Source organism: Aspergillus undulatus (assembly GCF_047715775.1).
Source record: "Aspergillus undulatus strain CBS 261.88 unplaced genomic scaffold BDV17scaffold_58, whole genome shotgun sequence".
Classification (NCBI taxonomy): Eukaryota; Fungi; Ascomycota; class Eurotiomycetes; order Eurotiales; family Aspergillaceae; genus Aspergillus; species Aspergillus undulatus.
Window position 1 is genome coordinate 129306 of NW_027396662.1, and position 27076 is coordinate 156381.

At 51.3% G+C, this 27076-nt stretch overlaps 11 protein-coding genes across 11 annotated transcripts; 4 read left to right on the plus strand and 7 right to left on the minus strand.

Annotated features, from left to right (window-relative positions):
• Nucleotides 1–66: 66 nt before the first annotated feature.
• On the plus strand, nucleotides 67–1030 carry BDV17DRAFT_272886 (putative replication factor-a protein). Its single transcript, XM_073758950.1, has one exon. The coding sequence runs from the start codon at nucleotides 390–392 to the stop codon at nucleotides 933–935; it is 546 nt and encodes a 181-aa protein (XP_073611946.1). The 5' UTR covers nucleotides 67–389; the 3' UTR covers nucleotides 936–1030.
• A 110-nt stretch (nucleotides 1031–1140) lies between these two features.
• On the minus strand, nucleotides 1141–3122 carry BDV17DRAFT_284202 (MATE family efflux transporter; the record flags this gene model as incomplete). The annotated part of the gene is made up of 3 exons (XM_073760496.1): nucleotides 1141–1947; nucleotides 2002–2360; nucleotides 2414–3122. The coding sequence occupies 3 exons, from the start codon at nucleotides 3120–3122 to the stop codon at nucleotides 1141–1143; spliced, it is 1875 nt and encodes a 624-aa protein (XP_073611947.1).
• Nucleotides 3123–3857: 735 nt separating this feature from the next.
• Nucleotides 3858–4745, plus strand: BDV17DRAFT_190333 (DUF202 domain-containing protein). The gene is made up of 2 exons (XM_073755095.1): nucleotides 3858–4130; nucleotides 4200–4745. The coding sequence occupies exons 1-2, from the start codon at nucleotides 4024–4026 to the stop codon at nucleotides 4621–4623; spliced, it is 531 nt and encodes a 176-aa protein (XP_073611948.1). The 5' UTR covers nucleotides 3858–4023; the 3' UTR covers nucleotides 4624–4745.
• Nucleotides 4717–5858, minus strand: idi1 (isopentenyl-diphosphate delta-isomerase IDI1). Its single transcript, XM_073755094.1, has 3 exons — nucleotides 5587–5858; nucleotides 5124–5462; nucleotides 4717–5046 (listed from the first exon to the last, which is right to left on the minus strand). The coding sequence occupies exons 1-3, from the start codon at nucleotides 5816–5818 to the stop codon at nucleotides 4811–4813; spliced, it is 807 nt and encodes a 268-aa protein (XP_073611949.1). The 5' UTR covers nucleotides 5819–5858; the 3' UTR covers nucleotides 4717–4810.
• Nucleotides 5859–6618: 760 nt separating this feature from the next.
• BDV17DRAFT_284205 (putative C2H2 finger domain protein (Ezf)) lies at nucleotides 6619–7775 on the minus strand (the record flags this gene model as incomplete). Its single annotated transcript, XM_073760497.1, has 3 exons — nucleotides 6619–6676; nucleotides 6743–6816; nucleotides 6867–7775. The coding sequence occupies 3 exons, from the start codon at nucleotides 7773–7775 to the stop codon at nucleotides 6619–6621; spliced, it is 1041 nt and encodes a 346-aa protein (XP_073611950.1).
• A 1625-nt stretch (nucleotides 7776–9400) lies between these two features.
• Nucleotides 9401–10391, minus strand: BDV17DRAFT_190743 (uncharacterized protein). Its single transcript, XM_073755096.1, has 3 exons — nucleotides 10243–10391; nucleotides 10124–10187; nucleotides 9401–10043 (listed from the first exon to the last, which is right to left on the minus strand). Exons 1-3 carry the CDS (start codon nucleotides 10287–10289, stop codon nucleotides 9606–9608), a joined length of 549 nt encoding a protein of 182 aa, XP_073611951.1. The 5' UTR covers nucleotides 10290–10391; the 3' UTR covers nucleotides 9401–9605.
• Nucleotides 10392–10711: 320 nt separating this feature from the next.
• On the minus strand, nucleotides 10712–13330 carry BDV17DRAFT_272898 (uncharacterized protein). The gene is made up of 12 exons (XM_073758951.1): nucleotides 13155–13330; nucleotides 12828–13103; nucleotides 12029–12768; nucleotides 11691–11971; nucleotides 11453–11540; nucleotides 11352–11394; nucleotides 11264–11284; nucleotides 11162–11210; nucleotides 11012–11096; nucleotides 10935–10953; nucleotides 10841–10855; nucleotides 10712–10792 (listed from the first exon to the last, which is right to left on the minus strand). Exons 3-12 carry the CDS (start codon nucleotides 12616–12618, stop codon nucleotides 10742–10744), a joined length of 1242 nt encoding a protein of 413 aa, XP_073611952.1. The 5' UTR covers nucleotides 12619–12768; nucleotides 12828–13103; nucleotides 13155–13330; the 3' UTR covers nucleotides 10712–10741.
• A 177-nt stretch (nucleotides 13331–13507) lies between these two features.
• BDV17DRAFT_190807 (ubiquitin-binding serine/threonine protein kinase VPS15) lies at nucleotides 13508–18742 on the plus strand. Its single transcript, XM_073755097.1, has 3 exons — nucleotides 13508–13830; nucleotides 13889–14009; nucleotides 14061–18742. The coding sequence occupies exons 1-3, from the start codon at nucleotides 13617–13619 to the stop codon at nucleotides 18487–18489; spliced, it is 4764 nt and encodes a 1587-aa protein (XP_073611953.1). The 5' UTR covers nucleotides 13508–13616; the 3' UTR covers nucleotides 18490–18742.
• Nucleotides 18743–19347: 605 nt separating this feature from the next.
• Nucleotides 19348–20266, minus strand: BDV17DRAFT_190856 (uncharacterized protein). Its single transcript, XM_073755099.1, has one exon. It carries the CDS (start codon nucleotides 20050–20052, stop codon nucleotides 19453–19455), a length of 600 nt encoding a protein of 199 aa, XP_073611954.1. The 5' UTR covers nucleotides 20053–20266; the 3' UTR covers nucleotides 19348–19452.
• A 2073-nt stretch (nucleotides 20267–22339) lies between these two features.
• On the plus strand, nucleotides 22340–25078 carry BDV17DRAFT_294807 (DENN (AEX-3) domain protein; the record flags this gene model as incomplete). Its single annotated transcript, XM_073762925.1, has 2 exons — nucleotides 22340–22720; nucleotides 22766–25078. 2 exons carry the CDS (start codon nucleotides 22340–22342, stop codon nucleotides 25076–25078), a joined length of 2694 nt encoding a protein of 897 aa, XP_073611955.1.
• A 307-nt stretch (nucleotides 25079–25385) lies between these two features.
• On the minus strand, nucleotides 25386–26989 carry BDV17DRAFT_190816 (SDR family NAD(P)-dependent oxidoreductase). The gene is made up of 2 exons (XM_073755098.1): nucleotides 26437–26989; nucleotides 25386–26377 (listed from the first exon to the last, which is right to left on the minus strand). The coding sequence occupies exons 1-2, from the start codon at nucleotides 26591–26593 to the stop codon at nucleotides 25590–25592; spliced, it is 945 nt and encodes a 314-aa protein (XP_073611956.1). The 5' UTR covers nucleotides 26594–26989; the 3' UTR covers nucleotides 25386–25589.
• Between the last annotated feature and the right edge of the window lie 87 nt (nucleotides 26990–27076).

Genomic DNA, 27076 nt, shown 5'->3' on the forward strand with positions numbered 1-27076 from the left:
CAGACAACTACGGCTACGGAGGCGGTGGTTTCGGAGGCGGCGGCGGTGGTGGCTTCATGCCTGGCGAGACAACCAGTCCCTCTGGAAGAGTACGCATTCCCTTTGTCCCTCTGCAGCTCGCTCACCAGACCTTCCATTCTATACTGCAAATCTCTCAACACAACCCCCACTAACACCCCCAACAGCAAGAAGGAAACAACACAACCCTCCGCCCGGTAACCATAAAACAAATCCTCGACGCAACCCAGCCCTACCCAGAAGCAAACTACACCATTGACGGCCAAGACGTCAGCAGCATCGTCTTCATCGGGCAGGTCCGCAACATCAGCACGCAAGCCACAAACGTCACGTACAAGCTCGACGACGGCACGGGCGAAGTCGAGGCCAAGATGTGGGTTACGCCTACGGAGGACATGGACACAACAGATGACTTGGGGAAGGAAGGGAAGGATAAGAATGGGGTTGAGGTGAATGGGTACGCGAAGGTGTTTGGGAAATTGAAGAGTCTGTTGGGGGGGAGGAAAGTGGTTAATACGCATTGTGTGCGGCCGTTGACTGATATCAATGAGTTGCATTTTCACTTTTTGGAGGCGACGGCTGTGCATTTGTTTCATACTAGGGGGGCGCCTTCAGGTGGTGTCGGCGGGAAGGCTGGTGGTGCTGGGGATGCGGCGATGGGTGGGCTTGATGGGGCTGGTGGTGCTGGGTTTGGAGGGGCGGGTGGGAATCTGCCGAATATGTCGCCCGCTGCGAGGAGGGTGTATAATTTGTTGAAGACGGAGCCGCAGAGTAATGAGGGTTTGCATGCGCAGTTGATTGCGGCGAAGCTGGGGCTTCCTCCGGCCGATGTGGCGCGCGCCGGTGAAGAGTTGGTTAATGCGGGTGTGATTTTCTCGACTGTTGATGATCAGACGTGGGTTATTCTGGAGTATTAGGTCCGAGATGACTGTCGTGATCTACTTGATAAATATTCTGAATGAAAACTGCCACGATTGTTCTCGTACCGGACCATTGTCATTATATATATCTATCCATTTCACTTTTCAAAGCAAAAGTATACTTCAACTTGAGTATAAATAGTTCAACCGTGGCTCATCATTATAACATACATCACATGCACATTCCTCATAATTCAATTCCTCATGCCGCCGCATTCCTCCGAACAGCCTCCTCAACCGACCGATTCCAATCCGTCTGCGTCAAAAACACCGCCTCGATAGCCGACACCAGACCCAACGCAATAGCAACTCCGCTCCATAGTCCGAAAAGCTTCCATCCCAGCCCGAACGCGGTGCCAAAACTGATCGGCATGGCAATAGCATAATAGCAAAACAGCTGAACGTACCCTCCAATCTCCTGTCGTCCCAGCCCGCGGAGGATACCGTTGCAGTTGGCTGCTGTGGCGTCAAAGAGCTGGAAGGCGGCGCAGAGCGGTAGAACGCGTGCGACGAGCTCAATTACTTCGTCTTCGGAGGTGAAAAGGCGTGGGATGTAGTAACGGAGGGAGGAGATGAGGATCATGTTGAGGAGGCCGACAAGTACGGCTCCCCACATTGCGACTTTGGCGGTCGTTTTTGCGGCATCGACGAGAGTCGCGCCGACGAGGTTGGCGACGCGGGTGCTAGCAGAGATGGACAGAGTAAATGGGATTTGGAAGGTGATGGAGGATATTGTGGCCAGCACTGACTGCGCGGCGAGTGGGGTGGTGCCGAGGTATGAAGAGCCCAGAGTCAAGACTTCGAAGGCGAGACATTCAGCTTCAACCATAAGTAGACCGGGAAGAGCGAGTCGGATCATCGGGCCCCAGTTGCCAAGGGCTCGTCTTGTCAGTCCATTCCAACATTCCGATCCGTCAACGAAATACACGTAAAGGAACAGCAATAGAGGCATCAGGGTATCGGTAATGGCGACAGCGATGGGGGCGCCAACGAATCCCCAACCGAATTGCTACAGTCACAGTCAGTTCGCACAATCGGCGGAGTCTTGCCGGGAGAAACTCACCCAAACGAAAAGCCAGTTCATTAACGCATTGAGCGGCGCACATATCAGCAGGACATAAAGCGACGCCGAGAAGATGCCCTGCGCCTGTACATATCGCTTCCCGCTCTCAAACGCGGCATAACCCGGAGCCCCTAGAAGAACAACTTTCAGGTACAGGCCAGCCAGTTCCGCTACTTCTGTTTCGGGCACTATCCTGATGAGTATCTTGTCGGCGAAGAACCAGAGCAGAGCAATCGGGATCGTGATGGCCCAGAGGAAGTAAACCATTCTCTGCATTTGTAGACCGACGAGCTTCTTCTTGCCAGAGCCATAAGCTTGAGCACAGAGAGTATCCAAACTAGTCGCCAATCCTTGATAAACTGCATTCCGACGAATTAGTTATCTTGATTAGTCGGAAACGCCGAGAACTTACCTGCATAACCAGTGATGCTTGCGCTCATACTTGCAAGACTGACCGCGCCTAGTTCCTTCTTGCCCAAATGACCTAGGGTAAAGATACTTGCCACCGTCAAGGAGTATTGGAGAAGAAATGTGACAACTAGCGGAGCTGCATTTTTCCCTATTACTGTTGCTTCCCGTCTCCAGGTTGTTTGAATCAATCCCGCAGTAACAGCTTCCTGCCATTTACGATCAATATCCTCAGCGTCCGCCGCGTTGTATCCCGGACCACTCCCCCTACCCAGCAAAGAGGTGGTTTCTCCTGCAGGGGCGCGCGATGACCTCCGCGAACGTTTCCCGGCAGTGGCAGGGTCAAGGAAATGATTATCGGCCAGAAGCTCTCTCTCATCCTCGATCGCCTGATCCCGCTCCCGCCATGTCAGTCCTTCATTTTCCGAGTGATGCGGAACCACTGTCGCGTGGGATACTGTTGTGAAGAAACTTGGGCGCTGGTACGAGCCAGCTAGAGAGTGAGCACCTGTGCCTGGATGGCTTCGTATAGGGCGGATTGTCGAGTTCTCGGAGGCCTCGTCATCGGCGGTGGAGGCCGAATCGCCGTCGTCAGCATACTGCTCCAAATCGCGGGCAATGGCCCTCTCGGCGAGCGGAGAGCTGGAGCGGAAGCGACTGGGGAAGAATCGGTCCTCTGGTGCGCTGAGAGCAGCGCTGCCGTCACGGGCCATAGCAGGCTTCTCTGCTGATTTCGTGGAGTAATGGAGATCTCGTTACTCAGAGCTGTTGCGATATCCTCATCGCGGTGACGCAATGGTGCCGGCTTTTGCAAGATCGAAGTAGGAGCCCACAACAACAGCGCAAGAGAGGGGAGAGTTGAAAGAGAGAAGAGTCATGGAGCAGGATAAGCGGTCGAGTCCTTGCATTGCGCTCCAAGACTTTGCCTGAGGTTCCGCACTTAAGCCGGGCTCAAGCCTCATGGATCCACCCAAATGATACCTTCCGTATATAAATTCTCAGCGATGACTCACTGGATCGCTCCAGCGGTCGATGCCGCTAAAACCCAAGCTCGTGTCCAATAGCGTCGACAGTAGACGCCCTCATCGAACGTAAGAAGCTTTCTTAATGGCTGATCAAAGGCGCAATCCTGTTCGCTGGAGTGTTTATGCTGACAGAAACGGAGAAGTGATGCCCCGCAGATCGACTCCACAGACCCAAAAAGGTAGGCTGAGCCGGGGGAGTGCGATCAACGAAGCTCGTGCCATGAGACTGATACAAAGCTTACCAATTGACATTTGACACCCGCTTACGGTCAGTTGCCTCCAATGAAACATGGAAATAGCATCGTTTGCAAAAAGTTATCAAAAGGCATTCGGCCCGCAGAGGTGCCTCACCTAAATCGGAATAGCTCCAAGACGGCATCACGTGGAGCATCTTCGATCAGCTGCCATGAGCTCGAGACAGCGAAACCTCACCCAATTTGGAGGCCGATAACGAGAGCAACCTCTCTGGCCTTCACTCAACGATGCGGATGAGGAGCACGGCTTCCGGTCGAAGCTTCAGACCGCCGATATAGCCCACCATTAACAGCTATCCAAGCCTCAGTCTCGACAGCTCCAGCTATCAGCAAACATGCCCGAGAGCACAACCAACACCTTTGAGTCGGGCCCAGCCCATGTGCGGCCGCCATATAACCCAGTAATTAATCCAGCGCATGCGAAACCCGTCCTAGTGGAAGAGTACGCTACCGTCTGCCCCTCCAAACTTCCCCTTTCCACTCCAGATCACGACTAACAACCAACCTCCAGACACCTCGAGTCCAGCACGCACATCTTCCTAACCCGCCCATACCTCGGCGCCCTCCTCTTCGAAAACACAGCCTCCGACGCCCGCGACCACTGCGCAAACGAGAGGACCTTCCTCTCATGGCTCCGTCTCTCAATGTACCTCGGCATCGTGTCCGTTGCGCTCATAATCTCATTTAACTTCAAAGCGCAGCCGTCGGAGCTGGAGCGGCGCATGAGTCTGCCGATGGGAATTATATTCTGGGTATTGGCGCTCGTGAGTCTGGTGAATGGGTTGGCGAATTATGTGCGCACGGTTAAGAAGTATTCTCGTAAGGCGGCGCTTGTGCAGAGTGGGTGGAAAACGCAGTTGACATTTATGGTTGTGGGAGGTGTTATACTGGGGAGTTGTATTGTTTTGCTTGTTACGGATGCGCATAGGTATTAGTCGGGGAGCTGGGGCCTAGTGGCTGAATAAGGCCACTGAATCAGACCGGGTAGGCAAACATGCGGCGTAATGAGTTGTATAAATGCGCAGAAGAACGCGGTATATCTGATTATGGGTACCAGCCAATGCATTGGGGAATAGCGCTGTTGTATCATCATTAAATATATATGCCTTCTTTCATTTCCTCTCACATACGGCGAATCTGTGTCTCCCCCTTGTACTTCTCCAATGACTCCGAACCGAGATGAGCCCACCATTCAAACAGCATCGAGTTACAGATGAGCTTGAACCACGGCGTGAACTTCAAGTCGGACTGCTTAAACATCTCCTTCAGGTCGTTCTCAGAGACATACCGCGTGTCGCGGACTTCATTAAGGTTCGGTTCGAGATCGACGTCCGCTTGGATGAACAGGATGTAATCAACTAGAGAGCACACACCCGTTAGCCTCATATACAAACGCCTTGCCTTGCAAGACGAGGACTGGGACAGGAAAACTCACTCTCATGCTCTCCCCACTTCCCATCACTCGGCGCCTTATAATGGATCCGCGTAAAGAACTCAAACTTATTAAGCGGGACCTGCTCCGGCCTGATCCCCAACTCGTGGTTCAACTTCCTCTGCGCAGCGCGCTTCACGCCCAAAATGGCAGCATCAAGCTGCGATCCTGTTTCGCCGGGGATGCCCAGTGGGTGCGAGCAGCAGGTATTCGTCCACAGATCGGGGAAGGTGATCTTTTCCGTGGCGCGCTGTTGCAATAGGAGACGGTTCTGGCTGTCGAAGAGGAAGACGGAGAAGGCGCGGTGGAGGAGGCCGCGGTCAATATTTGTCATTAGATGGCCTGCGTTTCATTCATTTATTATGTTAGTACGCCGAGTCACAATTGCGATTGTAATCATGTGGTTTGGTTTGAGTATGGGGGTACAATAGCGGGGCCTTGTGAGAGGGGGCGAGGTGATATTCACATGTCTTTTTGCTGGCGCTCCCGATGGGCTTATCGTCGTCATCGAGGACGATACATACTTCATCCATGAGGCGGACCTGCTCGTCATCATACCCGGCGAGCTCGTTGCTGTTCGTGACGGATGTGATTGACGCCGCAGGGAGGACTTCGCGGGCGAGCGAGGTGTCGACGTCGGGGAAGATGTCCGCGACATTGTCCGCTGTGATTCTGGTGATGGTTTCTGTGGCGCTCATTTTGGACGCGGATGTATGTATCGAGGTCAATCAATAAACCCAATGGTTTTTTTTTTTTTTTTTTGTGCTCTTCTCCAGATTTTTAGATCGGGGGGTTCGGGCGATATTTCAGGGACCCCCTCATGAGCGGTGAATTTCGGCAGAACAGGCTATTCTCATTTCTACGGGGTACTCTTGGGCATATTGATATCCCTTTCTCTTAATGGCGACCCTGCGATATGCGACCTTTGGAGGCTGCTTGCTTACTGCTCGGGGTCCGGTGATCGAGTCTATCTGGGCTTTCTTTTTCTGGCGTTTGTATTTACTCCGGCCCCGCCTTCTAATGCCCGCTCTGCGTCTGGGTTCAGCCACCAACCCGGACCTCACAAGGCTCCTTTCAATGTGAAGTGACCAGACAAATTCAAGATCAAGCAAACGTATATTTTGGTAGGATTGGGTAATGTAACGGTATCTAATCATCAAATATCAAACGCCAACCCGTATGGTGGTCTTCAAAACGTCTCGCAACTGTGTCCTCCGCATGGACCTGCCATGCTGACATATGTTCTATACTTCTGATGCTGTTCATGCTCTAAACACGTCTCCCAACAAGTTTCTCTGGGTAAAGGAAGGTTGGTGGTACAGAAAAGTGCAATGCATAATGCAAATCAAGCAATAAGCCTCCCTAGACCATAGCTCATGAATGTACAATGCTAACCCCGAGAAAGAGTAGCAAGATGAATGCGGAGCAAAACCGAGTGTTCTGCTTATCAGGGTATTTGTTTCGCCTTTTTTGGGTATCCGGTTTGGTCAACAGTCTTTCATGATGATTTGTGCTCAGGTCGTCGGCCGTTTCGTCTGCATCCGTCTGAACCGTGTCTGTATATCGCATCAAGTCAGATAAGAGTTCTCCAAGTCAATATGGAACAGGTTGGTTCAGCTTACCTTGCAAGGGTATCCTGTCGACTGAAGCGGGCACCACATTGATCGCATGCAAACCTTCGAATTCCTCGATGGACCTTTTACTCATCAGCAACAGCTGGCACACGCTTGGTGGAGATATACATACACTGTCTATATGTCTTTTGAGGTCCGTTTTCCGCCCGAGCGCTTTTCCGCAGGTCTCGCAAGTGTACGACTTTCGGTTGCTGGGGTCGTGTCGCTTCATATGTTCCCGGCAGTTCGAACGACGAGTAAACTTGGCTCCGCATATGCCACATTCGGTTCCACTCGCAGGCGGCACTTTAATTTGTTCATGGTAAAGCAGGGCGTTGTCTCCTCCGATCCAGGGCGAGTTCGTCCCAACTGAAAACACTGAAGATTCGGCTGATAGGCTGGGTTCGCCATCACGATCAATCACTGTTGGCTCGCTGAAATCATCTTCTTCGGGGCATTCGAGCTTGGGCCAAAAGTCAGTCGTCCTGTACTGTGCTACAGGCGCAAAGAGAGGCATGGATACAGGCTTTGTGCATTCCAGATACAGTCCGTCCTGAAATTCGGCATGAAGTTCGGCATCGGGGTCTTCTTTGATTATAACATCCGTATCTGAGTGCGGAGTATTCGGCAAGAAGTTGTACGCCTGCATGTTCATTGCCTCTGGTGCTGCTTGAAATTCCAAAGCTGAACCGCGGCTTGGTGAAACACTAATTGCGCGAGGAACACAGTGGCTAAGGGGCGATACTGAAGCGTCGGAGCCGGGGTAGCGCTCGTAGAACGCGATGGGCGAAATATGGTTGTTGTTGTTGTTGTTGTTGTGCCCGCATCCGTAGTGTAGTGCCGAGGGCATCAGCTGGTCTGCCCAATCTGGAGCATAATGTTCAGATGACTGGAAGTCTTGCATGTGGCTGGCAGAAGGTTTGGTTTCGCAGTAAGTGATTCCCAGGCCGTGATTCACGCGTTGAAAGGGTGAAGCTGCAGTAACGCGGAAGGGGTCCGAGTACGCAGGGTAGGTTCGTGGCTCGATATCAGTCGTAGACATGGGATGGAAGGCAGAAGAGGCAGAAAACGACTCATTGGGACAGCTCATGGTGGAAAAACGAAGGTTCTTTAGGGCAAATGGGTTGATCAAATGGAGGTAATCGCTATCAAAAAGGGATGCTCTGTGCTGTAGTGTTGCCGAATCTGGGCTCTTCAACGTTCTTTTCAAAAAAACAGTTCTTCAGCTAGTCGATCAATTATTGAAGATGAGAGGCACGTAGAGCTTATGTGTTAGAAACCAATGGACTTGAGAAGGATGTCTTGGTATTAGGAAGGATTTGTGGCGAGTGCCTTGATAGCGGCTTTATAATAAAAATGATCGGACAGGCACAAATAAAGCTCTTCTAGAAGTGTGTATGGAAGACGAGTGCAAATGTAGGCACCAGCCTCACCGACTTGCCTGGCAAGGCAGAATTGAAGTTTTCTTCATGCGTGGGAGCTGAAGAAATGTAGGGAGGGGAAGAAGAAGAAGGGTGATGGTGTGGGAATCACCGGGGGTAGGTACCTGCCGAGATTCCAGCAATCAATCTGCAATACGGAGATAGGCGCGGCACTCTAGACAGCGTGCACAGGAAATTAGCGCCCAAAGTCTGTGATTTCGTCAAAATCAGATTCATCGATGCTGGATTCGGCAGGAGGGTTGCATAGGCTGGAATGACTGGAGAAGCGGTCACTACTGCTGCCAAACGGAATTGTCCGAGGCGACAGGGCTCTCTGCCTGATGGAGGGGGCGAGAGAAGAGGGATAGGCGCTTCCGGCGAGGGGACGAGGATCAGGGATTCTTGTCAAGACGACGTGAAAGAGGCCCAGTCAGCTCCACGGAAGGAGAGTCTCGACTCTCGAATCATGCTAGAAAGCACCGGACAGCAGCGGCGGCAGCAGCAGGATTGCGCGAAGACGCCTGGCGTCTCCGATCGCCGCTCTCTGGCAGAACAGCACTGCAGGGATTTTTCATTTTGTTAACTTGTTGAAAGAGGCATAGTCCTTGAACCCGACACAGTGGTAACCAATCTGGTATCCCACTTGGCAAAAGTGCAGTGCGTGTCGCCATGCATGATTCGTGAACACAGCCGCCTCGTCTGAAGCAACGAGGGACGGTGTGGAAAAAAGCAAGCGATAAATCGAAGCAAGGCGTACTCGAGGGTTGTCAAGTCGAAACGAAACAACGCGGTGCGATGTTGGAAGGTCGCGGGAAAATGGAGGGTTGCTGGGCAGAAGAGAGGTGGGAAGGGAAAGAGGGGAAACCCAACAGCAGTATTGAGCACACGCACCATGCCGGTCACCAGGCGCCAGCCCAACAATTGATCGCCATGCAATCTTATTTGTCTTATCACTGCCGCTAGCACAAGCAGAGGGTTATTGTTGCTTATTATCCCTATTTCTTCAGTTGGCCGGTCTGCCCTTACTATTGGCTTAGCCATGAGAGACTGCAGAAATTGGCACTGCAATCCAGCCAACTCAATAATGAGGACTTCCTTTGTTCTATTCAATAAAGTTACTGCGCTCTAAATACAGGAAATAACCTGTATAGCATATGTATGTTAGCAACAACAGGGATGCAGGGTCTGGACAATATAGAGGTCTGGCGCGAATCAAATCGAATAGGGAAAATCAGGCAGTATCCGAGCCTTGACAAGCCGGGTCGTGTCACATTCGCGACTACAACCAATGTCATACGCAGGATTTCTCCAAAGGCGATCCGTTTCCAGATCATGGCGTACACTGGTGCGTGTGGATACGGACCCTTGCAAGTGTTCTGGTTATTGATCACATCGCAGTCGTCAAAAGAAAATAACTTTCAAATGTTGGTTGGTCCTTGGGCGTGTAGTCGTCACTGACGGTTTCGATGGTGGACACCAACTGCGGCGGACACCCGCTCGACTTGAACACGCAGCCGTTCCATCTCCTCTAGCATGTCCGCAAGGTCTTCTGGCGCAGGACGTTGTTGCCCACGTCCCGTAAACCTCCTGGACCTGGATGTTGGCCGGGAATGTGAGTCAATTCCGGAACTTAACGTCACATGCGGAAGGCCATGGTGACTAGGGCGGGTCTGATACATGGAAGTAGGGCGGCTCAACCGCGCTGAGGTTGTTCTTGTCATAGCGGCGTTGGTCTTCCATGGAAAGAAGCGGCTTCCTGACTCGTAAGCCCAGAGCACAGCAACGCAGGGAAGGTGGGTTGCCCTGAGGAGAATAATCCGGACTCGCCGAATGTCCTCTGCAGGAAGGAAAAGTCTTATTGGGCGAATACAAAGGAGAGGAATGAGGTTCTACACAATCCAAGGTGCCTTGTGTCAACCATAGCGTTCACATGCAAGTTAATCCCAACGCGGCGTTACTTCAGACTCACCAACGGTGGCATGAAGTACGTTAGTCTCCTTGAAGTGCTGCTCTCCAAGACATAGATGGCAAGTCTATTGACAGATCAGTGGTCGTGGCATTTACCCTACACGGAGTTTCGTCACTCACTGGAACAGACATTCTTCGCGAGCATGCGACATAACCTGGAAGGGCATGCATCAGCATTGCCAAAGGGTCCGTTCTGGGCAAGGCCAACCTACACCTTCCAAGCTCATACTCATCAAGCTGACCAGTGAGGATATCAACAGCAAACTGGTCACTGATACAAAGACGAGCCTAGATCATGAGTACCAGATCAGCTGTAGTCCGTGTAAACAAGAAGTGTGGGCCCAGCCCTGCGGCCCGTCGCCCGTCGCCCGCGTCCCCAGTGGATCAGCCTGGAAACACTCAAATTACACCGCCATCAGGCACTGGCGGCAAATGTTGACCGACAGAAGAATGTAAACCCCAAAATGGAAAGACGTGTTCGACCGCATGATGGTTCAACAACGTGACAAAAATTTGTATGTGAAGGGGGTTCGTCACGGCCGTGCTGTGGCGCAGCATCCCGCAATTGTTTTCGAGAACTCACATCAAACCACATCCAAAGACGGGGGAGATCTAAAAACTAGCGCGTCAGTTTTAGGAACACGAGAGCCAACCATTTGGACAAGACAATCTATTTCAAGTTTAAGTGCATATTAGCCGCCGGCGGTCAGGCACTCACATCGTAGCAAATGTCCTGTTAGCCAATCATTTCAGCCACGTCAGTAGATGCATATCTACCCCTCCATTCGAGTGTAAGGGTGAGTGTGACGCACGAAACCTAGGTAATTAGATCTGCCTCGCATGGCTAGTCAGCAGATGCGGTCGGTAACCAGGGAGTTTCACCGCATACCCAAAGAACACATTCACCAAAATCCAGGACATCTTCTTAGACGAAAGTCGGTCACGGGCGAGCATTGTGAAGGTCGTCAGGAACCCTAAATAGTCCGGGGCATGTCAGACACCGACACCCAGCCACCTTTTGGCGATGCAGTCCACTTACCCAGATACAGAATAATGATCACAGGGGTGAATCGAAAAAAAGCTTTGGTCTGGGGCAAAGAAGTCAGCCTTGTTGCGGTGTCCGTGATGTTGGCTGTAGTACCATTTCCTTTAGGACGGGGATCTATCATTCAGGAAACCGTTAGTCTTCCATCTTCAAACACAATTTCCCAAAAGCGACGTTGGCTCACAAGGCTTCCAAAGTATGGATTCAAGCTGACAAGAGAAAATATCCTGTTGTTTCTTTTTATTATTATCCAAGCCCAGCTTAGCAAGCTGACTCGGGACATACCTCGGTACGAGAAACAATGCCTCTAAAGACAGTATGTCATATGACAAATCAGTGATGTACCCGTCCGCTTTACTTAGTCCGATGGCTCCTATGTAGGTCTTTCAGTCAGAGAAGTCATTCCTGAAGTTGCCGGTCTAGCCCCAGGTTTGCCTGCAACAAGGTCACCTGCCAGGGGACTGTCAAGGTGACCGGCTATGTCACGCACTCGGGGCCGATTGAGTTAAAGGCGTGTACTCACTTATAACGACGAATGCAATCCCAGTACCGATGATACACAAATCCCAGAGATTCCAAAAGGTCATCTGATAAAAGAGCATCCCGGAGTCGACGAGGGCGCTCAATTCATCATAGGCAAAAGCTGCGATCCAGACATACAGTATAGCCTCGAACCTGCCTATGCCTGTTGACTTTCTTTCAATCAGAACGGCATAGTAAAGAAGGAGAAATGAAACGAAGAAGACGGCTTCGAACGCTTTTCGATACACCGGAACTCTCAGACGTGAGTAGGGGTCTGCTGTCCTGTTGCACGAGGGATATTGTCAGCATGCCCTATCTCGTTACAGATGCGGAGCCAACCTTTTGTTGAAAAGCTGCGGTTTCTTGGTTGAGTGCACGCTTAGTGAATCCCAGAAGACAATTTCCCCGTTCCAAATATCGTTTACCACTTTTTGAACAACCTTTTGGCTAAGAAACTTCTTTGCGTGCGCTATCGTGGCTATTTCGAGAGCATTCAGCCCAAGAAACATACTGTACTCCTCATCGGAATTCGTATTACCAAGAGGGTTGTCAAAGTTTTGCTGTCCACTTCCCGGTTGACATCCTTGTCCTCTATCGCTATCAAAAACATGATATTGAGAGGTTGGACTCAATAATAGCGGAGTACTTTCTTCTCGCTGGAGTACTCTCTCAGTTGGAGAAATTCCTCGGCTGGACATGCCAGCCTCGGCACAGTCGATAGTGCTTGCAGGTTGATCTGGGGCCCGAAGCTCCTCGAGAAGATGGCCGATCAACTCATGCTGATTGAGATGACAGAGAAACTGCCAGGCTATGTATTCACACGCGTAGCCTCGCGTTTCATTTTGGCCACCGTCACTTTCAAGATCTCTATTGAACTTCCACCTGAGAATCCTATGATGAAGTTTCAGAATAAAATCATGACGCAACATTACGGAGCAACATACATCATTGCAGGTATAATACGAGGATTATGGGGGTTATCCGCCAAGGAATTGACAAGAGGTCTCAGACGTGGATCTGGAGCGGACCTTATTTCCTCAAACGTATGCCAGCCCTGGAATATAGAGGAGGTCAAGAGACTAAGCGAAGCGCGTTAGAACTGCGCTCGACATAGGGCACGGCGGGCTCATCTCAATACCCGTGTAATTTCTCAACCACATCAGCCAGTGGCTCGTCATGGCCGATGATCGGGATCTCGAGATGCTCATGATCTGCCGATGGAACTAGTGACGTTGTAGAATCGTACAGCATCATGAGGGCCAAAGCTACTCGGAATTTTGACCAGGGGCGCCGACAGGGGTTTACGGTCCTTCTGAGTAGGAGCTCAACCAAAATCTAGGCCCGCAGCGAGGGCTCGAGCAGTCCGATCGGTCGGTCCCCTCCTTAGTCAAGGGCGACTCCACAATGATCCAGTCTGACAGCTTGTTAACTGCTATAGACCACAAGAGTCCCGAAGAATGCTTACTGACAAGGCAAGGAGAGAGCCAAGGCTGCCGATTGGCCCAGGATTCCAAGCCCGTGGAATCTTGTGTCAGGCGTGTTGTGCGGGGGTTCAAGGTCGGTTGCGACGACCAAATCTCATCAAGTTATTTGGAAAAGTCCCAGGCGATGATTTCGAGTCATTGATTCTGCATCTCATTCTATTTCATTCTGTCGAAAAAAACAATTGGCAAGCTGAGTGTGAGGAAGGTTGGCTGCTCGACGGAGATAAGCAAGGCTTCACCGCCTAGCTCCACGTGACCTCGCATCAGTCCGGCCCCTCTGGGCCTCTACGCGTCTCCATCCAATTGTAATCCATGATCGTGCAGGTCTCTTGTCAGAAACTCTGTCTCTCTGCCTGTACTTCCAGCACTCGTACTTTATGTACATTCCAATCATGGTTGCATCCTGAGTTTTGTTGTTATGAAATTGAAGACGCCGCGATACCATGGGTCAAGGCTACTCCCTCACGACCCTCTCCGCGGGTTCGGCGGGGATCGATATCCCGGAGCTGTCAGACCTGACTTATGAAAAGTCCATGGGTGGTGGCAGGTTCATGAAAAGTATCCGAGCAAGACAGAAAAATGGCTTGGTCTTTGTAAAGGTAATCATGAAGCCATATCCGAGCATGAAACTGGAGCCTTACGTCAGAGCCATTATTCGTATGTCCAATATGGTCTCTATTCATCCGAATAAGCACATCTAATACTTCGGTAATAGGGGAACGAAGATTGTTATCAGATGTGCCGAACGCCCTGTGCTACCAGAGAATACTGGAAACAAGCATTGGAGGCTACCTTGTTCGCCAATATATGCACAGCTCGCTCTATGATCGGATGAGGTTTGGGAGTCTCTTCCAGAATAATCATCAGAAAATGCTAACTGGTCACAGCACTCGACCTTTTCCAGAAGACATTGAAAAGAAGTGGATTGCTTTTCAAATTCTTTGTGCTCTCCGAGACTGTCACGCGGTCGATGTTTTTCATGGCGACATCAAGACAGAGAATGTCTTGGTTACTGCTTGGAACTGGGTGTATCTTTCGGATTTCTCGTCTTCCTTCAAGCCTACATTTCTACCCGAGGATAATCCCGCCGACTTTTCTTTCTACTTTGATACATCAGGACGTCGAACATGCTACCTGGCACCGGAAAGATTCCTCGTTGCGAATGAAGAGCCAGGGAGCAGGAACCTGAACTGGGCTATGGACATCTTCAGTGCTGGATGCGTCATTGCAGAACTATTTTTGGAGTCGCCAATCTTCACGCTGAGTCAAATCTACAAATACCGGAAAGGCGAGTACAGCCCCGAGCATAGTCAACTAGCCAAAATTGAAGATCCTGAAATACGTGCTTTGATCCTCCACATGATCCAACTTGATCCTGAATCCAGGTACTCGGCTGAGGAATATCTGAACTTTTGGAAAGTAAAGGCATTCCCGGAATACTTTTACAGTTTTTTGCATCAATACATGTCCCTCATGACCGACCCTTCCTCTGGGCGAAGGCGGGTGGAAGCTGGCTCAGCAAACCGAGGAGAGGCCGATGACAGGATTGAGAAAGTCTATCTTGACTTTGATAAGATATCTTTCTTTCTGGGTGCATCTCCCAAGGCCACCAAAAATGGTTCCACGAGCACGAGTTCGAGGCTCACAAGCAGTACTTTTCCTGTTGAGCTCGACTTGCCACGTTATGAGTATCTAAATTCAAAACTTGGCACTCCGAGTGATGACGGAGTCTTGATTTTCCTTACACTTGTTGTATCCAGCCTCCGCAACACCTCAAAGTCATCCGCGAGAACCAAGGCTTGCGACATACTTCTTGCATTCGCAGAGAGATTATCTGACGAGGCCAAACTGGACCGCATCCTACCTTACATTATGATCCTTCTCAGCGATCGAACGGACACTGTAAAGATCGCTGCAATACGCGCTCTTGCACGACTCTTGGAAATGGTACAGGTTGTCTCTCCGGTCAATGCATATCTCTTCTCAGAGTACATCTTTCCGAGGCTACAGCCATTTGTGCCTAGCATAAACTCGGTCCCCAGTCCATCCGTTCGAGCCGCATATGCCTCGTGCATTGCGTCGCTGGCGCATTCTTCACTCAGGTTCTTGGACATGATACAAGCATTACGCTCTGACACTCGCCTACCTACTCTGATGCCAGTCGGCTCAGAGCCGAGATGGGCCGAAGATGTTACGTACCACAATCTCTACGATGTAGCAAGAATCGACCTTCTTGACTATTTTGAAGCCCACACTAAATCACTGCTGACGGATAGCGACGCGTCGGTCCGTCGCGCATTTCTCGGGTCTGTGTCCAGTTTATGTGTGTTCTTTGGCAATGTGAAGACAAATGAGGTAATCCTGAGCCATTTAAACACATATCTCAATGATCGAGACTGGATTTTGAAGTGTGCTTTCTTCGAAGCCGTGGTGGGCGTTGCGGCGTATGTTGGAAGCACAAGCTTGGAGCAGTACATTCTACCTCTGATGGTGCAATCAATGACGGATCCAGAAGAATTTGTTGTCGAGAGAGTTCTTCGCTCGCTTGCGGCCATGGCAGACCTTGGTCTCTTTCAAAGATCAACCACTTGGGATCTCCTACACACCACTGTGCGTTACCTAGTGCATCCAAATGCCTGGATCCGAGAAGCTTCCGTGAGTTTCGTTGTCAACTCCACGAAGTACTTGTCTACGGCCGATAAATTCTCTATACTTGCCCCGCTCATTCGCCCGTTCCTAAGAGTGGCTATCGTTGACTTTTCCGAAGGGGATATGCTCGATGCTTTGAAACCCCCACTTCCAAAGGCTGTGTATGATCTGGCATTTGTGTGGGCTTCAAAGACCCAGAAGGGGCTTTTTTGGAAGTATATCCATCGAGACGGGGCTTCATCCTTTGGTGGTGATGATGTTTTGACTTCGAAGAGGGTTCAGAAGGTGCTGAATGACGAAGATGAACAGTGGATCACAAGATTGAGGAACATGGGAATGAGCACAGAAGATGAATCCAAGTTTCTCGCATTACGAGAACATATTTGGAGGGTCTACGTGCGCCAAACCAAAGATAATGAGAGCGAGACAACTTCTTTCAATGATGTTCTAGCTTTGATTGATCGCGGAATCACACCTCAAACGGTCTTTTTCGATAGAAGCCAAAACGCCAAGCCACGAAGGAACTCTTTGGGGAGACCTCCGTCGACTCGAGCAGAAGCCGGCAAACCACATACGATCACTGACGCATTACTTGATGCATCAACCACGATTGACAATACCTCAGATTCAAGACAGCGACATGGGCGCTCCAAGAGCCAGGGGCCACAGGATGTGGACAATGCCACACCACGACACAGTGCTATTGACATTCTTCGTGCGGAAGAGTCTCCGGGGTCCTCGCCTATCGCATCATCTCCTAATGCTGCGCCATCTCCCCCTAGCTCGGATGCTGAGCCTAGGGCTCCCGAAGGCAGACGGAGCCCCGGTCAAGAGAGTTCATCAACCGAGACTGAAAACCTCAGTGTCAGAAGATTAGCGACTGGAGTGCAGAAAAAGGGCAGCGCGATGAGCTTACTAAATCGCAAGGACACCGCAAAAGCATACGCAGAGACAGGAACCAGCTCCGCGAATGCTTTTGGCAAGATCGGTGTTCCGTCACCCAGAAATGCAGTCTCGCCCGCCCCCCGTGAAAGGATGCCAGTAGTGGACAACCAAGTACAGCAATATCGTGCCAACCACTCCTATGGTGGAGACGACCCAATGGTTCTCAAGCTTCTGGATTCTGTCTTTGCAGAAAATTATCCGACAGATTTCTTCGATCTCGGCCCATACGTAAAAGAGGTGGACACTCGACGGCCGATCACGAAAGCAAATGAGCGCGACGCAAACAAGGTCTGGAAACCAACAGGTACTCTGGTGGCGCTTTTCGGCGAGCATAGCGGACCTGTAAACCGCGTAGTGGTTGCTCCAGATCACTCCTTCTTCGTCACCGGCTCCGACGATGGAACTGTCAAAGTCTGGGATACGACGCGTCTAGAGAAGAATCTCACACCTCGGTCACGTCAAACCTACCGACATTCTACAGACGCCAAAGTGAAGGCGCTGGCTTTTGTTGAAAACACACATACATTCGTCAGCGCCGCTACTGATGGCAGTATCCATGCAGTCAAGGTTGACTACCATAGTCCTAACAGTACCGTACGCAAGGGGAAGCTGCAGCTTGTCCGGGAGTATCAGTTGGAGACAGCAGATAACGAGTCCGTTGAATATGCTGTCTGGCTTGAACACTTTCGCACAGATGCACAGTCTACGCTCCTTATTGCCACAAGCATGTGCCGCATCATTGCCCTGGATATGAAAACTATGCTGCCGGTCTATACGTTGCAGAACCCCGTCCATCACGGAACCCCTACTACGTTTTGCTGTGACCGCAAACACAATTGGTTACTTGTCGGCACAACACATGGGATCCTCAACCTTTGGGACCTCAGGTTCCAGGTGCGGCTCAAGGCCTGGGGCATGTCTGGCCCCGGACCTATCCACCGACTGCAGGTTCATCCGACAAAGGGACGAGGCCGGTGGGTATGTGTCTCAGGAAGTGGAAGTCACGGCAACGAGATCACCGTCTGGGACATTGAAAGATTCCGATGTCGCGAAGTATACCGAGCGGACGTTCCTGGACCCAGCAATGCCAACTCCAGAGATAGCCCGGATAACCAAAAGCCGAAGCAACTAAGTCCAAAAGACTACGAAGCCTGGTTCGTAGAGGGCGACCGCCCCGAAGGCATGCTCAGCCGCTTCGCAACAGCAGAAGGACCCGGAACCGCCGACCACCCATCCGGTCCATCAAGTCCTTCCTCTGGAATCTCCACATTCATCGGCGGATTCGACTCTCTCGACGACGGCCGCGGCAACAGAACCCAACTCGGCTTCATCATTTCCGGCGGCTGCGACCGCAAGATCCGCTTCTGGGACCTCGCCCGCCCCGAGCTTTCGAATGTCGTGAGCGGCCTTGACCCCGTCACAGACGGAGGCGTCACGGGTTCCCCACGCTACGAGCTTTCTCAGCCCGCACAGTCCCTTCTAGTCACAACTGAGCATTTGCCCAACTCTACTTCTGGTGGCGCCGGTGGTGGCAGTGGCTCGAAGAAAGACGGCAAGAGGAGTGCAGGCGGCCGGCTACCCCGGAGCACGGTGATCAGTTTGCAGCAGCAGCAGCTACTGAAGAGCCACCTGGACTTCATCCTGGATATCGCGGTGCTGCGTGTACCGTATGGCATGATTATCAGCGTTGATCGAGCGGGGATGGTTTACGTTTCCCAATAGTTATGACTATGTACGATACAATGAGCGTTCAATACTGCACTGAAATAGCGATTACTTTTCTGGCAATATTGGAATTGTAGCGCTAGTGTCTTGCCGTGTGCCCCTACTACAGTCCTAGATACTCCAGAGTCTGGAATCCACAAAGTCACCCACCATCTCGTCCTTTTTTGCCGGGTCCATTTGCACAGCTGTACCCCGTAGTTTCAGAATCATCTCATCCTCTACATACATATTCTTCCAATTAGACAAGTCACTTTCGACCACACAAAAATATCCGAAACTGCACTCTGAGTGCTCGTATCTGCTTTAAGTTTGCCCCAGCAGTACATATGTGCTGCGTATAAAATGTGATCCGTCTTGCGCCGACCAAGCCAAGGACGTTGGGTAAATCTGATATCTCCGATGGACCGTTAAGCGATCCGTCCCCGCCATGTGTCAAGCGATGAACGGAGTGGCATGTATCGTAAACACCGGGATTTGGTTTGGATTACATGAGTCGACTCTATTTATGAGAGTGAGTACTTGCTGATTACAGTAAATTTTGGTCGAAATATGCTGTTGGTAGTGGACGATGTAAATAGTGGTTCTTCGGAGTTGGTATGTAGCGTACATAGGTAGAACTTAGGTTGTCGAGGACTCCAGGTCAATACTGTAGGGTCGTGGTTGAGTGAGAGCTCTGGCTTTATCCTGATACATCGATGCATCAAGTCATACTTCAATGCACCTGTGTAGACTGGAGAGAAGAATCTCATGGAGTATGCCCTTCCTAAATAGCCGCGTTGTGTGGTAGGTACCGCCCTCAGATGGATGAGTAGTGCAAATATATACAATGGCCATGCACCCCGTACAGTGCGAGAACCACAAGTATTTAACAATCATTGTTTCAACATATTCCAGAATTTCTGGATATCTAAGGACCTCAAGGAACAATTTGGTGTCGAGGGTGTATTATATATGAAGGGCTTATCTGTCTACCATAGGCGCGATGTTGATGTACCGGTCAAGGGCTCTTTGAATTGCTCTCTCGCTACTTCCGTGTGCACCGTGCACCTTCTCCACTGAGTCGCATGCAGAGCACCTCAAGTATAATGATACTCTACCTAAGCGCAGTCGCCCTTCCTCTTTAACTAACAGTTCGAATTGCGCGAGTCTAGATTTGAAGTCAGCGCGCGAGAGGCCTATACTACAGATTAAACCGCGAGCCTCGTGCAAGCAAAGCCAGATTGGGACTTCCGTGCGTTGGTAAATTGCTTGAAGGTTCTGTGGCATCTCTGCGGCAGCGAAAGACGGGATGGAAGATGATGCGTGGCGAATGTTTTGAATGTCCGTGGTGGCGATGGTGATGGATCTACAGAGTACTACTCCATAGGGCGGGTAGGTACAGAGTACTCTGTAGAAACATCCAGTGTAATAAGCGCTCGAGTAGCTGCAAATTGAGCTGACGCGATTGGGATCCTTGTTCAGCGTCTTCGTTTGGGGGCCGGGGGTCAGTTGAGGCACCTGCAGTGCGGCAGGTGTCTCCGTTTGAGGGTCCATCTTGGATGTCCCACAGCCGGGAATCATGCGAACAAAGAATCGTTAGTGCCATTTCTGCTGTTTGCTTCTTATACCATCAGTGGCACTACTCTCATGATAATAGAGTTCCCGCTCGAGGATAATGTCGGTGAGAGCACGTCCTCAATGGCTGGCTGAGGCCTCTGGGAGATCTGTGCATGCATTATCCGGGGTAGAATGGCAGAACGGGAGTGACGGGACTGTCTTTCGTTGCCTCCCGAGCTCGGGTCGAATGGAGACGTCTCAACGTCGCCCGCGGATTTCGGGGCGCCCCGAGTCAGCATCACAATGTCAGTTGCTTTTTCCAGCAGCGCATCAGTACACTGGACTGTGATTATTGCTGATGATGAAGATTTGAGATCTTGAGCAGAGTCAGAATCACGATCTCAAACCCGCAGTTTGCGAGGTAAAACGACGGGGCGGGAAAAGCTGTGGACTGACCACCCGATCGACACAGAAAACCATATTTGAACCGCGATTGTGGGAATAGTCTCACTGATTTGAGATTCTTCGAAGATGATGGGACTGTCAGACTCAGACTGTCACAGCTTGGCCATCACAGCTGTGCAGCATCCTTTAACCGACATATCATTGCAAATTGTATGGGGTAGCTGGGTTGTCAATATTGCCATCCTGAGGCTTATACAGTACAACTGCGACTCGAGATTTGAATCTCGCCTAAATGTACCACCCCCGCGAGTCACACAATTGTGTCTCTGCCAGGCCGTTTCGTGAGTGAGTACATTATATTGACCTTGGCAGATCAATATACTCCCGAGTGGAGTGAACGAGGGAGAAGCTGGCACGGTCGGACCCGAGCCAAACGGCTCAGAGTCAAAAAAGCCAATCCTGGTCGAGCCATGGTTGCCTGCGCCTTGGGTTTTGCACAGCAGCTGCAAGTGGCACACCTAGGACTGGGATCATGGATGAAATCACAATATTCTCCGACGCGAAGGAAACCATCACCATCGAGGCTACCTAGATAGAAGAAGGCTCAGCCAGCCAAAGCAGAATTTGCAAGCTCTGCAGATACCAAAGCCTTGTTCTAAAGTTTCACTTCTTTGACGGCACGGACGGATAAGTTTAGATCTATCGATCCATCGAGTGACGAGTGAAGATTCTGATCGATGCATCGGCATGAGTTGTTCATCTCAAAGTTTCCAACGCGCTTGGATTGGATGCATGGAAGCGTTGGCCGGCAGCCTCCCAGAGCGACTCCGCTGGCTGGACGGTAAATAATGATCTTCGCCCTGGTCGAGGTATCTTTGTCGCAGCTTCTTCACCTGGGAGGTTTCAGACGTCGCCTTCCCCTGATAAGCTCGCCGCTCTCACATGGACTTTTAGCTTGCACGCTAGATTGTTAGTGCTGGAGAATTTGTCAATTCTTGGAGGTCCCCTGGTCTTTCACTGACTTGCCGACTGCTCGGTCTTGCTCGGAACTGTGGCGATCCCGCTCGCGTGGAAGTTGCCCTCCTGTGTCTCACCTTGATGGCTTCCACGGTTCGATATTACCTAACTTATTAATTATCTACTCTAAAAACTATTTAGAATAAAGACATTGAATATATTCAACGCAGCTGGCCGAGAGCAAAACTTTGGACTCAGGAGTTCCTGACTACCGGAGCCACTCCTGGCTAGCACAGTCGCTGGCGCAGGAACCAACAAACGACTCCGCAGCCTAGACTGCTCTTGTGCTAACGCAATGATTAATACGACAATAATATTATAATAACAATCGCCCATATTAATATCCGCACCCCTTAGCCCCAGCTTTGGTGCTGGTCTAAGCTGTTCAGGGTAAGACTGACTCCCTGCTTGCCGTGTGCTCCTCTCTGCTACTCTCTCGCTCCTCCCCCTGTTCCCTGTTCCTGGCCCAAATTTCTGTGCTCTCCCCCTCTTCACCTTCCTCTCTCCTCCCTCTCTCCCTTCTTTTCCTTACCTCTTCATCCTTCCCTTACGACTACCGGCCATCAATTGCTCGACGGCGGCCAAGAGAGGTGCAATACCTTGCTTCGACTTCCCGTTCGACCACTCTCGCCGTGCTCGCTGGACTGGGAGATGCTATCCGCTTCTATTCATGTCCAGTAGTAGCAGTCACTGACAGCCTTATCACCCCGTCATTCTCTTTGGCTGCATCGCCTCCTTTCGCCATTCGCTTCGTTTCTTGTCGCTCACTCCCTTTCCATCAGCAGTGCTGCCCCTTCTGTCAAGATATTGTTTCAAGTGACAATATCTGATTCGGAACTATACAAACTACGATAGATCGCCATCCTTGCATACCCATATTCCATACAATATGGGCCCGTCTCTGAGAGACCACTCCTTCTACGCCAGACCGCCCACTCGCGACCGCCCATCGACGCGCGACCACGGGGAAAATTCGCTGGTCGTTCCTAGTCGCACCTCTTCGCTACACTCTCGCATCACACAGCCCATTCCTTCCCAGGCCAACATGAAGCCGGCACAACGAACACCAAAGACGCTCACCCATGCGTACATGGTATGTGGTGTGGGCCGGGAGCCCTCGCAGTGGGTAAAGGCGCCGGTACCCTCCCAGGGGAAGATTGGACACATGAAGGGCGCCGTAGGCCAGTTTTGGCTGCCAGAGATCTTGGGAAGCAGTCCCCGCCTGGAGCAGGACAATGAAATTGCCAAGGCTCTGCATTCAGCAATGAGGGTGCGTCAGTCACCTATTATTTGTATATTTGTACTGACTTGACAGGCATGTTTCCCCCACGATGTCGAGATTTGCACCGGAAAGAACCAGCCGCACTGTGTCCACCACGCGTTCGTCCTCCAACAGGATTCCTCACATACACTTTACGGCATCGCCTTGCGCGTTTGGTCTCGCGCCGATGAGAAACGTGCCGAAACAATCCGTGAACTCCGCAAAAAGACCGAGTCTGATTTCTACGACAACCCCGAAGAGACCTATTGGATTCCATACTGTCTGAGCTTTCTGTCTAGATACCCCTTGTACGATCTACTCGGAGACTATCTCCGTGGAATGTGGATCCACTGGAACAAGGCTACGAATCTGTTCCACGCCGAGGAAGTGTCTCGCATTCTCAGCTTCCCCGCGCCGCGCCTCAACGACTTGGTTCGAATTGACATGAAAGACTATGCCCTGTGCTACCAGTTCCCCTCGTCTCCCACGGGATTCCAAAACTTCGCCATGTGGCCATTGTTCACATGTCTGTCCATTCCCAACATTGTCGGTGTCATCGAGGCTGCCGTTTCACCCACTCGCCGCATCATATTTGTCAGTCATTACCCGGCCATGCTCACCATTGCCGCCGAGACCATCCGTTACTGTGTTCGCATCTACGAATGGAGCGGTCTATACGTCCCAATGGTCCACGCTCGCCACATCAAGGACCTTGTACAGGAACCTGGCCCCTACATTCTTGGTGTTACCGCTGAATGTAGGACGCTATTCAACGCGCCCTCCGATGCTCTAGTAGTCGACCTTGACCGCAACTTTGTTCTTACCTCGAGCCCGCCCAACATCCTGAACCCCGGTCAGCGCACAAAGTTTATCAACCGCTTGACGCAGGCGCTAAACGGCGATGTTTCGCCGTCCGGTGTTCCGACCCATCTCCGTTCTGCGTACGCTGGCGGCAAGCTCATCCCCGCCGGTCAGATTATCGTCATGAGGGGTGAGGTTGAGAGCGTCGAGGAGCCCACCTGGTGGAACCAGGATGCAGTCATGGGCGTTATGGACCACGTCTGCGAGAAGCTTGGACGCAACACTGGTATGAAGGCCATCTTCGGCGGCTCAGTCAAGAAGCCTCTGATGACCAAGGTGTCAATGCGACACTTGAACGAGATTGTTCGTGAACGCAACCAGTACTCGCGCGATGCCATGGAGGCATGGCAAGATTTCATCAACCTCAAGGGCCGCATGGATACCGAGCTCGGCAAGGTTACCAAGCGCAACAACTTCCTTGTCGAGGAACTCGAGACCTGGAAGCAGCAGTTCCTCAAGTTCCAGGCCTTTGCTGAGCAACTTACCAAGGAGACATCTGAGCTCAAGGTCAAGATTGAGAACCACAAGCGTGAGAACCGCCGTCTTTCTGGCCTCATCGATCAACAAAAGGACGATGTCGCTCGTCTCACTCTTCGTCTGTCTGGCACTGAGAAGCAGCGCGATGATGCTCTCGAGGCTTTGGTTCTCCAACAGGAAATTGCAGAGGAACTCGAACGTGAGCGCAAGCGCAACCAAAAGGAGCTTTCTTCCCTTCAACACACCACCGCATCTCTCGCTCGTCAGCGTGACGATGCCCAGCGGGTTGTCCTGCACCTGCGCAGCCTGATCAATGGACAATCTCACCACATGGAGCACCTCGTCCGCTCAATTGGCAGCTCAGCGGATCTCACCGAACTCGCCGAGGAAGAGAAGGCTGAACAGCAACAGCCAAAGGAGAAAGCTGAGGAGAAGGAGGTCAAGGAAGTCAAGGAAAAGACCAACGGTGTGTCGAATAAGAATCCGGACTTGGAACAACACCTGCTGAACTTTGATAAAGGGCACCGCAGTCTTGCGCGTCTCAGCGTCACTGATGTCGCTGATCGCTACTTGCGAGACAAGACTGATGCTATTTCAGATATCATCCGCAGCATCAGTGAGCAGTGTGCTGCTGCTGTTGAGGGTCTGCAACTTGCTCAGGATGCCGAGGATGGCGAAGACAACCAGACCAATGTCAAGCCACAGGGGATGATGACCCCCCGTGAGGGTAGTGAGATGGGCGACAGCGAGGTCAGCACCCTCCACCCGGATGGCCGCACAAGCGTTCCGCCTACGCCGGACCTTGTCCACAACCGGTCAAGCACTTCAATGTCGATGATCAGCAGCTCGACATTCCCTGAGCGGTCCAGCCAACAGTATGGACCTGGCGAGATCCCGACTCGTATCGTCGAGGACGACGACGAGCACGCCCATGAGACGGATGGCATGGACGACCAGACCGAGACTGGCACCCTCTCAAAGCAAGCTAGCGAGGATCTCATGCGAACCACCCCTCGCATGCTCGCGTAATTATTATGCATCATACGATGCGACGCTTCATTTCGACGACCTCGACACGACATCTGCGCATACAATCGCATAAATTTTGTCAGATCTACATCCTGGTACCTCATACTTTTGGTCTTGGTACTTTATTTCTTGATTATTACTTTTGTCGAAGCCTTTTGGACGCATTGTCTCATTCTGGAGGAACCTCTTTCTTTTCTTCGCTTATTTGGAAGGCCGACGTCCTCGCTTGATTCCCCCTTCGCACCCTGTTGGGTAATTTTCTCCATTTCATGCTAGAACATTGGTTCTAGGGCGTCTTTTGCTTCGTCCTTTACATAGATTAGCCCGCGGCCTCCACATGCTGGGCGAGCCCCTCCCTCGATATTTCCTATCCGTCACCACCAGTTCCCTATGTCGCTTTGAAAGCTGCTTTGAAAGCCGCTGTCTCTGAGATGTTTAGTCTCACCTACCAACCAGTTAATTTACTGCTAAACGTTTTCCTCATATTCCAAGCAGTATACTCCGCAGTAGACTATGCCAACTTCCCAGGAACAACCGGATGGCCTGCACTCAAACCCCCACAAACCGCCCAAGCCTGCCCATTAACATAAGAACTCTCATCACTTCCCAAGAACAACGCAACTCTTGCAATCTCATCCGCGACCGCACCCCTCTGCAACGGATTCAATTGCCCAATCTTCCTCTCCGTCCCCCTCGCCCTCGCAGCATCATACATCGCAGCCGTCATTCCCGTCTCAACAACTCCAGGACAAATGGCATTGACCCGAATCCCCGTGCCGCCCAATTGAAAAGCCACAGTTTGCGCAATACTCACAACAGCCGCCTTGCTGGCACTATAATCCGTCGCGCCCGCATTCGACCTCAACCCAGCAACAGAGGCAGTAAGAATTATACTCCCTTCGGGATACTTTTTCTGCTCTGACGTCTTCCGCATCGCAAGACTAGCATGCTTCGCAGCAAGAAAAACACCGAGCGTATTTATCCTCAGCGTTTCGGAGAACTGCTCCGCCTTGATCTTGTCAAAGGGTACATTCGACCCTGAGATCCCTGCGTTCGCAAAGAATATGTCTAAGCGCCCGTATGTGGATAGTGCATGCCCAACGACTTCTTTCAGTGCGTCTTCGTTTGCGGCGTCGAACGCGCGCACGTGTACTTCGACGCTCGGATACAAGGTCTTGATCTCTCGGGCGTGAGTCTCCAAATGTGTAGAGTCATAGTCAACTAGGTAGACCGCGCGCGCGCCATTGTGCGCGTACTGGTGCGCTGTTGCGCGGCCGATGCCCAGGGGGGAGTTTGTTCCTTCAATAAGTACTATTAGTCAGTGCTTTTTTGTATGAGATGGGGGAGGGAATGGGTACCGGTTATAATGGCGACTTTGTCTTTTACTCGTTGCCCGACCGAGTCCCCTGCGACATGGCGGATCCTGGGGATGTTCTCGAAGGTGCCTGCGGAGGGGATTCCTTCGACGAGTTGTTGGCTGAGGGCTTGGAGACGTTGGCGGGCGTTTCCGGACATTTTGTGTATGGTCAATGTGGGTTTGGAGATATTCAGAATTAGATTGATTGTTAGAAAAGGTTGTGGTTAGGAAACCCTTCTTATATTCTGGGTGTTTACCGGTCGAGCTGGGGTCGGCTGTTGCGGAGAACCGAGGCTGATCGATGGCTGGAGATGGTTGGCTTGGATGAGTCAGCCGTACCAGAGTCTGGACTGTTTGTTAGAGGGGAGATAAATATTCTTGATTTTTTGGACGCTTGGTAAGTTGCCGGTATTGTTCTTTTTTAGATTAAGCTTCTTTCAGGGTCTCCTCCGTGCTCCGTGGCTAACTGGTGATGGTCTAGGTTGGGCCTAGATTGTGCTGCAGGGATACATCATCCTGGATCGAGGCAATGCAATTACTGCAGGTAGATCATGGTATGCAGGTCTATTTTTACTGTTAGTATGTAATATGACAATGGATTCAGAGCGTTGACTTTGTAGATACAAAGAGCAGGGCTTGTA